At 39.8% G+C, this 13682-nt stretch overlaps 1 protein-coding gene across 1 annotated transcript in view; it reads right to left on the bottom strand.

The window, feature by feature from the left end:
- The window catches only part of CERKL (ceramide kinase like), a 51263-nt gene that overhangs the window by 31221 nt on the left and 6360 nt on the right, over positions 1-13682 (bottom strand). Inside the window, exon 2 of the mRNA XM_063118596.1 lies at positions 3864-4106. Coding sequence (XP_062974666.1) covers positions 3864-4106 — 243 coding nt within the window. The remainder of the gene's footprint in view (positions 1-3863; positions 4107-13682) is intronic.

Here is a 13682-nt window from a genome sequence, read left to right as displayed (position 1 = left end):
AAACACATCTACCCTCCAAACCCAATCACCAAGGTACAAAATCAGCTGAATATATGAAGCAGAACCTCCTGTATTAAGGCAGAATGTTTCATAAGAGAACTACCCTCGTGGGTTAGCCATATCATCCATATCACTAAATGCCATCAGGAAAGGGCAGAAACAATCAAGACACACACAATGCTAGAGAACTTTTTCTGTGGAAGCACCCAAGTTTCGGAATACCCTCCCAAAGAAGGTTGGACTAGACCCACCCCCTGATGACTTTTAGGCTGGCAGCAAAAACATTTTTATTCTGCGTGGCTTTTAATGGTGTTTGAGATTGAATGTTTTAATTCTGCTCTTTTTAATATTCTGTTTTAATTCTGTTTTTGTTTAAATTAGTTTTTGTATGTTCTTTTGTAAACCCACTTGTGGCCCCTTATTAGGGGTGAAAGGCAATATAGAAAAAAATATAAATAAATTACTACAGAGCAAAAGCAACCCTACGTTTTCCAGAGTGCTGACATATTCTTACAGAGTATATATGCGGAATCTTTGTCATCTATAGTACACGTTTCTTGATGTACAGTGGTCGGTTGGTCAGTAGGAAAAATTCAAGAATGAAGACCGCTGTTTCCTCACCCTTTCACACATCCAAACATGCGCACCCACTTCACTGTCCTAATTCCCCACCAATAAGCCCCAAGTTATTTTTAAACCTATGTAAATTCAACCTAAGAAAGAACTTGCTACTAGAATATGAGATGATACATTTATAATACTTGGACCTATTCTAGTAAAGTGTATTGAACTAAACCCAGGTAGATTTGCAATTTAAAGGTGATAACATTTATTCCACGACACACAATATCACAGAAGAGGTCATAGTATAAATATTTGTACCACAAAAGCACAAATATTCCTCGCCCTCTAGCCCACCACATACAAATCCCTTTACCCCTTGTTCAGCAGACGAGTTTGCCTGGAGACCTGTCAGGGGCAATTTCAAGAAATAAGTAGCTGCTTGTAATGGAAAATAGAGGTGCATGTCCTTGATTTGTGTCATGATGCTCTCAGTTTAAACAGAAGAACACTCTGATAGTTCCCACAGCTGGTTGACATTATTATTATAGAAAACAGACTGTTAATTTGTGCAAGCTGTGCTTGTGAAGAGTTTTATGCACCCAGCAGGTCGAATGCCATTCTAACACAGCTAGGGCCTAACCGCCGTGGTTTAGTGTGTTGTCTGAACAGGATCATAGAATAATAAAAACACAGGGCCTGTTCAGACAACACGCTAAGCCATTGTTAACCCACTAACCTTTTTGCAGCAAATAATTAGTGAGCATATTTAAACCATGGTTATGTAGCCACCATGGGTAGGAATAGTTCACACGACTCGTAAGTCATGATTCACATGCCACACTAACCCATAATTTTTAATTTGAAATTCTTAACCACCATGGCTTAGCGTGTCATCTGAATTGGGTCAATGATAGAATAATAAAAAGGTGTTATCTGAGCTCATTGAACACATTTAGGCTGTGCTAACTAGAGTTAAGAACATACACTATACTTTGAACCGGTGCTTTTGAACGACTTTTATTTCTCATTTGCTGAGGTCTCCGTTTCATAAGTTCACTCCTATCTCCATAATGCAGCATCCTCATGAGGCAAAACAACAATTTCTAAGAAGAAGCAGCCTCTTGAGATAATGCTGTGTCCCCTAACTGAGCTTTGTCAAGTGGTCTGTGAATTCAAATGTAACAGCAAACCAGTTGTTTGCCTAGAGATTTACGACTTCCAGTAGGCACCAAAAAACTATAAGAGTTGTCGTCTGCCTAATTTGTAGTGGTATAGAGTTTCAGAGAGTGGCTGCTACAATATTGAAGGCCGTGTTGTAAGCTATAACAGACCGGACCTCCAAAATCCTGGATACCGTCAGGAAGGTATCTCCTGATGAGTGCAGTAAGCCAGCAAGCCAGCAAAAGGATCAGGTGATCTCTTAAGTTCAGAAAGTGATTAACAAAACCGGGCCACATCTTGACTTATTAAGCAGTTATCCACAACCCTTTTCTCTGTACTTGCAGCCCCTTCACACTATACACAATTAACCCCGTAAAACTCATCTAAACCAGGAAACTATAGTTAACAGCTTCAGAACAAGCCAGGATATTAAATCTAAGTTTGCAGTAAAGGGGCTGTGTACACGAACAAAAAGCTCATGCATATGCTGGCTTAATAAGCAAAGATATGATCATCTGATCATAGACAGTGACTGTACTTAGACGTAAGGCTAAACCACAGGTCAGCACTATAGGAACAAGGCTGGACCAGCCTTGGAGTTGTGCACTCATCCTTCCTTCTCCAGCCACAAGGAGATCAGAAGCTTTTTGCTTCCATTTTCAACTAATTGTATTTACTTCCCCCCCCCCCCCAAAACTGAGAAATGTGTTTAGTGTTAATTATGGTTTAGGGCACATTCAGGCAACCCACAGCCTGCATGCAGCTCTTGGCTAATTTCCATGCAACCCGCAGTCCCCCTCCCCACCTGATTGCTTCCACCTCCCGCTGCCCAGCAGATTGGCACTGGAAACAGCTGATCCCAGCACCAGCGCACTGAGCAATGGGGGAGGGTAACAGCACATCCCTCGCATGTCCCCTCCCCAGTCCAAATCAAATGGGAAGCAGGGAGAGGCGGAGGCACACAGTGGTGTGTGTGTAAGTCTCACAGACAGACACACACACACACACACATGCAGAGTGGTGAGAAAGCTGTGTGCATGTGTGTGAGAGAGAGACAGTGAGAGAGTGCCCAGCCATGCCCATTGCCAGCATGTAGCCCCTAACCTGCTGCCCACCACTGCATGGAGCCTTCAGAAGCCAAAAAAAAAAAAAAAAAGGCGCTACCCAGACCTGATTTAGGGAAACAAGTTAGGATCATAAAGTGCAATTTGAAGTAGGCTTGTTTCCCTAAATCATAGCTCAGACTAACTACAGTTCGTCCAAATTCTGACATAACAAGTAACCACAGCTAGTTGAAAACAGAAACCATTGTTTCATGTTACGCATGGACTCACACTCAGCCTAAGTTAAAATCAGCTATATGTGATAGCTAGCTAACAGAATATGATTGAAATCCTAAGTGTGCTTATCTGGAAGTTAGGCTTAGAATCATAGAATAGTAGAGTTGGAAGGGGCCTAAAAGGCTATTGAGTCCAACCCCCTGCTCATTGCAGGAATCTACCTTAAAGCATACCTGACAGATGGCTGTCCAGCTGCCTCTTGAAAGGCTCTAGTGTGGGAGAGCCCACGACCTCCCTGGCTAATTGGTTCCATTGTTTTTCCTGATGTCCAGCCGGAATCTGGCTTCCTGTAACTTGAGCCCATTATTGCATGTCCTGCACTCTGTGAGGATGGAGAAGAGATCCTGGCCCCCCTCTGTGTGACTACCTTTCAAGTATTTGAAGAGTGCTCTCATGTCTCCCCTCAATCTTATCTTCTCCAGACTAAACATGCCCAGTTCTTTCAGTCTCTCTTCATAGGGCTTTGTTTCCAGACCCCTGATCATCCTCGTTGCCCTCCTCTGAACACGCTCAAGCTTATCTGCGTTCTTCTTGAAGTGTGGAGCCCAGAACTGGACACAATACTCAAGATGACACCTAACCAGTGCTGAATAGAGGGGAACCAGTACCTCGCGTAATTTGGAAGCTATACTTCTATTAATGCAGCCCAAAATAGCATCTGCTTTTTTCGCAGCTACATCACACTGAGATCAAAAGAACATGTTTATTAGAAACATGGATAGGCTCATGCTGTATATTTCTTTTAACACAAGAGCTTTTAGGAAATACAGAAATAAAATATTCCTGATAGGTACTTACCATTCAATATTTCTTTCAAATACCGAAACCACAAGTGACAGTGGTCTTCACTTTTGTTATTTAGATGGATGGCAGAATCCTTAAGTTTATTTCCTTCTTTTTTTAGACACACAAACAGTGTGATACCTAATAAAAAGCCACCTTTTGGCTGCCCAACAAAACGACGACGTTTCAGTTTTACGGAAAATACGTCTTTCATTTCAACATACTCCTCTCCATGCTGCAAGGGCATGCTGGATCGACCTGTCCAAAGGATGGGGAAAGGGGGAAAAAAAGTTAAATCTCATAGTAAATCATAGGCCATGGCTAACCAGGCCTATAACCCAGAATCATCCTGGGATCATCCCTGTGCATCCAAATGACTCACAGTGGATCCTGGGAGCAGGCAGGGACGACCTCTCCATTTGCCTGGGATAATCCTTAGGTCTAGCTAAGGCCATAGTTTAACCACTTATGGTTCTTTCCTAATTAAAGGCACACATACAAATGATCTATTAATAGTGTTTTTTTTAGGTGCATCCCATCATTTTACACTTGAGAATTCTTCAGACCCTGTCCTATTTTTACTAGGTGCACTGTGAGGCTTGCTGTGGACACAGCTGCTCCCATGCTATGTTCAGTAATGTTTGAAAGAGACTGAAGTTTTTGCTTCTTTGTAGGGAGGATAATTTCATTTCAGATTATGTTACTCTTTTTCTTCAGTGGAGAAAAGGGGTAAATGCTCATCCTCTGCATTGTGGCTAATTTCTTATAGACATAAATAGCCAGACAACCACTATCACCATTTATGTCTGTAAGAAACACAGGCCACAATGCAGAGAGAATGAGCACAGACCTTTTTCTCTCTAATTCCCTTAGCAATTAAAAGTCCTTTGGTGACTCTAAAATGCTTCTTAAATTCCCCTTCCAAAACTTAAAAATTTAAATTTTACTGTTATAACTCTGTATTTTCATCTTATATCAATTTGGCTGCATGGTTTTATCCTGGTTGTGCTTTTTATACTGTATTTTGTATTTGTGCTTTTAACCTGTTGGTTGTTTTATTATGGTTTTAATTTTTGTGAACCGCCCAGAGAGCTTCGGCTATTGGGTGGTATAAAAATGTAATAAAGAAATAAAGAAATATAAAAATCAGGGATATGCCATAAAAGTTCTACCACAGATCTAACAGACATCTTTGGAATATTGTTTCCCACAAAATGCGTATGACTCCCCCTTTCTTGGCCTTTAGGAAGATTTTAAAGGCTTATACCGTATTTCTTCGATTCTAAGATGCCATCGATAGTAAGACACACACTAATTTCAGTACCACCAACAGAAAAAAAGCTTTGATTCTAAGAAATAATAAACGCACCTGCGATTTTAAGACGCACCCCATTTTTAGAGATGTTTATATGGGAAAAAACGTGTGTCTTAGAATCAAAGAAATACGGTATATTCCAGTCTGCATTTAGTCCATTTTAATGTACCATGCTTTTAACAATGGGCTTTATCTTCCACTCTCTCTCTCTCTCTCTTCAATGATTTATGCAATTCAATGAAACTGGAATTGCAGGGGTTTCCAGCATGGTATCCACAGGCACCCCTGCATCCACAAGGCCAGGCTGAAGCATCCACCAAACTCCCCCCCCCCCCCCGTCTGGAAGTGAATGGAGCAATTCTTCCATTCATTTGCATAAGGGGAGGAAAGTCCTCCTTGCCGAAAAAATGGAGTAGAGAATGAAGTGCACCCCCACCAAGGACCCTTGGGGAAATAGGGACTTTGGCAAGAGGTGACCTTTAACCCCCTCCCCCCAGCCAATTTTTGGCAGGGGGAGGTCCCTCTCCCTATTAAAGCCAATGGAGCTATTGGCTTTAATAGGGAGGAGACGGTCCCTGCTGAAAAATGGCTGGAGGGAGGTAAAGCATCCCCACAAGAACCCTTGATAGGGGGTGACCTTCACACACACACCATCCTAGCCAATTTTTGGTGGTGGGGTTCTTTTGGCAGGGGTGAAAATGCTCCATTTACTTTTATGTGGATGGAAGGAGAAAAAAGACAAATTGAAGAGAGAGAGAAAGAAGTCAGAGAGGAAAGGAGCCAGAGAGAGAGAGAAGCCAGAATGAGTAGCACACAAACAGCATACACATTCATGCACACACGCCAACAGATGAGGGGGTGGGGTGTTCCCAACCTTTCTCACCTCTGCAGCAGCTAATTTGTAGTGGTGTTCAGGACACTTTTTCAAAATGCCAAATGGATCCCCCAAAATTGGAGAAACCTGTTGTATTGTTTTATGATGAATAAAACAAATATATGGTTGGTTTTGTAATTTAAATTATATTGTAACCTACTTTGTAAGGGGTTTTACCTGAAAAGTGGACTTTATTTCTGTTTAATCATCGTCATCTCCCATTTTTGGTTTGCTCGCTCAAAACGGTTCATATACTGAAGCCAATACAGGCCTGAAAACTTGGTCTTAGAGAGGCAAAAAAACAAAACAAAACACCATTGCATTGTGCAGACAGAGATGCACAATGTTGTTTACTCTGAAGTAGCTGAGGCAAAAGTGAAAACTGCATTTGGTTGTCTCTGGGACTCCAAAATTGATATTTGGATTAAAAGATGTCTTACTCCTGGCTAGCCAAGATTATGGCAACCAGCTTGATTGATAACTGGCAAATAGAGGGAGAAAACGTGGAGGCAGTGACAGACTTTGTATTTCTGGGCGCAAATAGTTAAGAGCAGAGGTCCCACACTGACAACAAAGGTCCGCATAGTTAAAGCAATGGTATTCCCCATAGTAACCTATGGCTGCGAGAGCTGGACCATAAGGAAAGCTGAGCGAAGGAAGATAGATGCTTTTGAACTGTGGTGTTGGAGGAAAATTCTGAGAGTGCCTTGGACTGCAAGAAGATCAAACCAGTCCATACTCCAGGAAATAAAGCCAGAATGCTCACTTGAGGGAATGGTATTAAAGGCAAAACTGAAGTACTTTGGCCACATAATGAGAAGACAGGATACCCTGGAGAAGAGGATGATGCTAGGGAAAGTGGAAGGCAAAAGGAAGAGGGGCCGACCAAGGGCAAGGTGGATGGATAATATTCTGGAGGTGACAGACTTGACCTTGGGGGAGCTGGGGGTGGCGTCAGCCGACAGAAAGCTCTGGCGTGGGCTGGTCCATGAAGTCACGAAGAGTCGGAAACGACTGAACGAATAAACAACAAAACAGAAGCAGTGACAATACATAGATGCTTGCCTAGATTTAGTTTTTCATCCCAGATCCAAGGACTAAACTATGTATCTTGCATGACCATTTTTCTAATATCAAATTGAAAAGAGGCCAGAGAAGGTCTATTGTCAATACTTCACACTTTGAGAAGTTTTTCCAAGTCTTCTTTTCTCTGGTTGCCTTATCCATTAGAAGTATACTAAAACTACAAAAATTGAAACTACATCAGTTAAGCAAAGATATTGAATTGGATCCAATTTCCATGAACGTGTTCTTTACAACTGAAGGTTCAAGACCCATGGCACCTGGGAAGCAGCTAGGATTTTGTGACTGCTTTTCTGAGACCCATTTATGTGCCTCCATGTCAGTGTAGCCATGCAATGACTTGTAGCATAAACAGCCCCCAAGTGAGGATGAACTTATCAAGAAGAAAAAGGAATCTCCTGGACCTAAAGGCTGAACCTCCTCTAGCCTCCTCTTTCAATGTCCCACTGTGGACACAGCCATGAAAAAGAGGAATAAAATGTCTCACAACTGCTGCAATAGACTACCAAGGTGGCCACATAACTCTTTCTGAAGCTTTGAGGTAACCTATCCCATATACTTCTCTAGTTCTGTCTGTCTCTGAGGTTGCACTCTACCTTTTAATAACTGCTAAATATGAAGTACCTATGTGGCAGGGAAACCACCTGCTCCTGAGTAAAATGGCTTTCGTGTGTCTTTTCAGCCATTAAAGACTGGTCTTGCAGCTGGTGAGGTGTCACAGCCAAAGGCCCAGAGCCAATAAAATCAAGGGAGCAAAGAGAGCATCTTTGACAAATCCTCCTGGTTACATGCTGCTAACAGACTAACCAACCAAATAAAAAACCATTTATTTATTGCTTTGCTGTTATCTGCCTACAAATGAAGCTGATATAGGATGATCTTGTTGCTAGTTGGAAGAAAAAAGAATACAACTGTCTTTGGCTGTATGCTACAAACACTCTGTGCAACTCTAGATTAACCGGTTTTATGAAGATGATCCACTGGATTGGATCACAGCAAGGAAATCAGTATTATTTTTACCATTTTAAAACCATGTTTCCAACCTTGTTAGTGCTCAAACGGATGTACAACAGCTATTAACCATTAACTAGGGCTGGTCCATGAAGTCACGAAGAGTCGGAAGCGACTGAACGAATAAACAACAAAAGAAGTTTTTAATTTCAAACCTTTAACTTCATCTGAATGTATGGATGGTTTCTCATTAAATTAAAAAAGGAAATGATTTATTTTCCATATTTAAACTATTCTAAATAATCTAAACTTGCTTTTAAAATTACTGCAAATTATTTTTCCCCATTCAAGAACTATCCGTTCATTAGTGTCATTGCTAGCTGTTTCAAAACATTAACTCTCCTCTCATATTACCTAGAAGGATACAGAGTACCATCTGTTCTTACAAGGGATTTAAGTATACATTAGATATCATGCTATTTATTTAATTCAGCACCCACTTCCCATTGTATTTTTTAAAGTCAATTTAATTATAAGGAATAAAGATAATCTTTCCTGCTAGGTTGTTCCATCACCATAAGAGCTGAGCAGGGAATTTCATAAAGTAGGTTACACTTGTTAGGTTTTTCTTCTCTTTTTAATGACACTTAACATTAAGAAAGGTCTTAACAAAAACAATACTACATCAATCTTAAAAAATATTATTATAAGCCAAGAGCTTGTCTACATCAATTTTGGCACATCTGTCTGATTTAGAGCATAAACAGGATTAGAGCTGGATTTATCTGCTTGACGCTAATTGTACATACAGTTTCTGCACATGTCCACTTTTTCAAATAAAGCATGAAAAATAAGTGTGGCTAAGACATTAATATCTACCAGCATGTGATAAGCACTTAGGTAAGATATACTATATTGTTAAGTAGCTGAGCCTGTCCAAAACAGTTTCAGATTAGAATTTTCCCTAAATGATATCCAAAAATATTGTTGAATATTCCTCAGATTTCTGTTCAGCCTAAACTTAAAGGACAGTGGGAATGGAGGAAGATTCCTAATTCTCTTCACTTGCTTCTTCAAGCAAATGCAGGTTGGGGGAGAATTCATCCTCAAGGAAACACACCCTTAGTGCCTAAAGTGTTGGACTGGGAGTCGGGAGATCCAGGTTCTAGTCCCCACTTGGCCATGGAAGCTCACTGGGTGACTTCGGGCCAGTCACAGACTCTCAGGCCAACCTACCTCACAGGGTTATTGTTGTGAGGATAAAATGGAGCGGAGGATGATTATGTACGCTGCCTTGGGTTTCTTGGAGGAAAAAAGGCGGGATATAAATGCAATAAATAAATAATAAATGAATAAATAAAATGTCAACTGAGCCATATTCCTGCCTTCACAGAATCCTTTAAAGCTGGCAAGGCAAATTTTAAGGTATTGCTGCTACTTGGTTCCTCTTGTGCGCTGCTGTCCCAGAGCAGCACTTCACAACTTAAGTGACCCTACAGTGTGGGGACTGGCCAGAGAACATACACTCTTTGGCACACACAGTCCAAAACTGAACCCAAGGTATATAGGATGTGGGTGGTTTGTCAGCACTTCAATACTTTTCAGTGGAATTCACACTGAGGTGGGTAAACACTTACATAATCTGTTGAAAGCTCTGTCTTTCCCCATATTGGGATGCACATTTAGACATACACATACTGGTGTTTTTTGTTTTTATTAGTCTGAACTTATAATATCACCTAATAATTACTTGTTTAAAAGCTTAAAACAAAAGATAAGGTTTTAGGCAATTGGATTTGCTCATCTATTTTGATGGCTAGAATGAAATTTAAAGACAGGAAAGTAAAAATAAACACAACTCAGGTGCAATTCTGCAACTAGTCATGTACATATATGTACCACTGCAATTGTGAAGACTTATTGGGCCCGTTCAGATGACATCTTAAACCATGGCTTTAACCATGGTGAATAAGGCTTTTTGTTTTATTCACCATAGTTAAAGCCATGGTTTAAGGTGTCTTCTGAACATGGCCTGGCTTTCTGGCTTAACCACCATGGTTAAGAATGTGTCTTCTGAACAGGGGCCATTAATGCATTGTTTTAACAGATTGGGATTCCTTCCCATTCAAAAGAATCTTACGCAGAAGAACAAAAATATACATTCACCTGAAATGCTCCTGCATGCAACTTGCAGTACTGAGGGAGGGGGGGAGAATGATTAGCCCTGTTAGTTTTGACAATGCCAATTACCTGAGGATGACAGGAACAGATCCAACCCCTCCCTTCCTCTTTTACACCACCTGAGGGCCACCTTTGCCAGGGTTGAAAGTTCAGCAACATGGGAGAACTTGTCATATAATGATTAACTCTGGAAGTTCTCAATCTCCAGTTTTAAGCATCATCTTCCCTATACTCCATACTTATGTCACAAAGAGCACAAGTTATAGTGTGGCCAAGCTGCATGTCTTAAAAGAAAATGCCAAAATAAAAGCACAATTCAGATTAATCTCTAATGGTCTCATGGTTATAAATCTTATTCTTTAATTATAAGGCTGTGACCTATGCACACTTACTTGGAAATAAATCCCACGATACAAAGCTAATATGCTCAGTGCTCCTGTCAAACATTTTCCAGAGACATTTGATAGCAATATGATTTGATCTATCTGAAACAAAATTACTTTTCACCCACAGCAAGAAATCGCAGTACTAAAAAATATTGTGCAGCCTCTTAGAAAAGTCCATTGCTTCTTGATGAATGCAAGCTTCCTTTTAGAGATAACTTCTCTACAAAGAATTTAGTGTCACTGAATATGATTGAGCAGGTTGGACTGGTATAGATATAACTTCAGGATCACATTATCTCAGACTCAGAAACTTCAAAGCCACATAGCACTAAGAATAGCAAAACTAAGAGTGGATCCAGGGAGTATTCACACATGCATGCTCATCACTTATACTTCATATCTTTGTAATTTATTGTTCAATGACTTAAAGCTGTAGTTAAAATGCCAATTTATTTGGGACAACATAAGCGAATATGAAAGTTGTTTCTATGGTGTTTGATCTGTGATGGCTGTTCAATAAATGCCACTTATCGTTTGATGTTGCAGCCATCAAGTAATCATACATGCATTTTCTTGGAGATGTTAACAGAAGTGCTAAAAGAAAGTTATTGAAATGCTTTATATTGCAGAATGTAAGCAGAAGGTGTCAGTATTTTATATACATTTCAAATATTATTAAGCATAGAAGTATTTGTATGCATTGTAATACTTTACCAATGTGTGAGTGTGCATATGTGTGTATTTTCACAAAATGAAGTCAATTTTAGAAGTGTCTATATACTATTGTACGGCTTAAATATCAAGACAACTTGTGTTTCTTAAGTACCAGGCACTACATTCAATGGACATGCATATAGCATTCAGACCACAAAATGATTTCCAGTTCAAGCTGTGTACTCTTTCCCCCATGTTGTTTCATGCCATGTGTCTCACTGCATGGTGCTTGTAATCACTATGTCCACCTGTGCATCAGATTTGTCAATCAGGCCAAAAATAGTAAGTTCATGCATCAGAAATGTAATTAGAAAACCTGACATTTCTGATAATAGGTAGATTCATACAGGATGTTGCATAAATGAAAGGCATTAATATAACAAACACAAGACTGAATTAAGCTTTGGCTATGGGGCGGTATATAAATGTAATAAATATAAATAAATAAATAAATAAATTGACTTATATGTCTGAAAAAGAATTGTCTGTATTCTTATTTGTAATATATGTGTCAGCTGCATAAGGAGTAAAACTAATCCAGTATGTAGGTTTCATTATTACAGTGCAGCCTTCATCCATGGTAACTACAATACTTAATCCTACCATCCTCTGCAGTTATAGTCTTCCCTTCTCTTAATTCCACCCTTCCCACCCACCCCCGTCTTATTCATACCAACTGCCTCCAAACAGAAAAACACATGCATATTCAGAATTGTACTCACCAGTGGGGAAATAACTCCCTCTGTGATTTTAAGGCAGCTTTGAAGACTAGCCTTTTCCGGCAGGCCTATCCAGATTAATGTAAAATCAAGAATTTTAAAGATGTGTTGATTCCTGTACTAATGTTGTTCCCCGCCTCGATCCAAAGGGATCGAGTAAGAAATAAATATATTTATTATTATTATTATTATTATATAGAGATATGGCTAGAATACGGCTTATCGAGTATGAAATGAAGTGTAATAATAAAATCTGTATATGTTTCTTTTAAACACACACACACTCCTCAACTTTTCTTGCCCTGGCATAGCAGGCAAGAATCCTTCATTCTCTGGGCATTAGATAGCCACAGACACCTGTACAACGTGTTCCTGCTCTGAGTGTGAAGAGGAAAACAGCTGCAAGTTCTAGCTGCAATTAAGCCAGGTGGGAAACACATGTATGCTTCTTTTGATGAGTGGGGGGGGGGGATGGGGGGGGGAAGACTTGGGGAGACTGCAAGGCAGGGCAGCCCACCAAGTTCCCATCCACTGGCATGGCCACAATTAAAACATTGGACTGTGTTGGGTTGGAGGGGCACCACCCTCCATTATTTTCCCTCCATTATCTTACAGCTACTTATTAAATAGGAGTTCCCTGTCGCCTGCCCACAGTTGCTGTTGACTGGTAAAAGTAGTTTTACCAGCAGTTTCCCATCTGTGTATAAGGATAGGATCAAATCCATTGTGACTGACAGAGCAATTTTAGAGTAATAGGAAAGCAAACTAAAACATGTCTTTTTATATAACTTCAGTTCTTTTTCATTAATCCATTTAGTGTTCCTCACATATCTGCATGCATAGCCACATCATATTAAAGTTAATAGATAACAATAAGGTTTTGCTGTCATTTGTTTATCCGATTTGTTTTTCTAGCAGTCATTCTGTTTCCATGATACACACTACTATGCAAAAGCGTAACATCTGTTGTTTCAGAGATTGAAAGGTTTGCAAAACCTACCAAAGCTACTTTCCTATGTCCTACTGATGAGTAAACTTACAGGGGAAAACGTTGTCTTAGTTCAAATAAATTGAATATGGCAAACTAATTTTACACCATCATTTTCAAAACCTGCACTGATACATAATCTACATATAAAATAATAAATTGATACCTTGCAATCCTGCCGTTTCAAAATCAACAAAACATATGTGCAAATATGATTTCAAAATTTCAATGAGCATTTGTTTAACCAAAAAAAATTGTGAATATACAAGTCAAGTTTCAAATGAACAATAGCACAGTTTTAGCGGCTTTAACAACTTATTCTACATCATATATGTGGTCCTTAGTTGAAAGCTACTCAACATTTTGGCAGATAACAAAACTGTTTAAAAACAAAGTAAATGTCCAAAAAGCAGGTTTAAATGCTTTTGATCATTAGTGAGCAGCAACTAACATGGATAGATTATATCATGCAACACTATCTTTCTGCCAGAATATAGGGGGCAAACCTATGCTGGGCCTGGCAATATAGCTATGCAACTTTAGGTGTGCTGTAACTCACAGCAGCAATACAGGCTGTCATGAGTTCAAATTCTGAAACTTAACAGGACTCAGTAAGAAGCCCT

Source organism: Elgaria multicarinata, chromosome 2 (assembly GCF_023053635.1).
Source record: "Elgaria multicarinata webbii isolate HBS135686 ecotype San Diego chromosome 2, rElgMul1.1.pri, whole genome shotgun sequence".
In the NCBI taxonomy this organism is placed as follows: Eukaryota; Metazoa; Chordata; class Lepidosauria; order Squamata; family Anguidae; genus Elgaria; species Elgaria multicarinata.
Note: the sequence above shows the minus strand (reverse complement) of the source record. Positions and strands in the feature narration are given on the sequence as shown.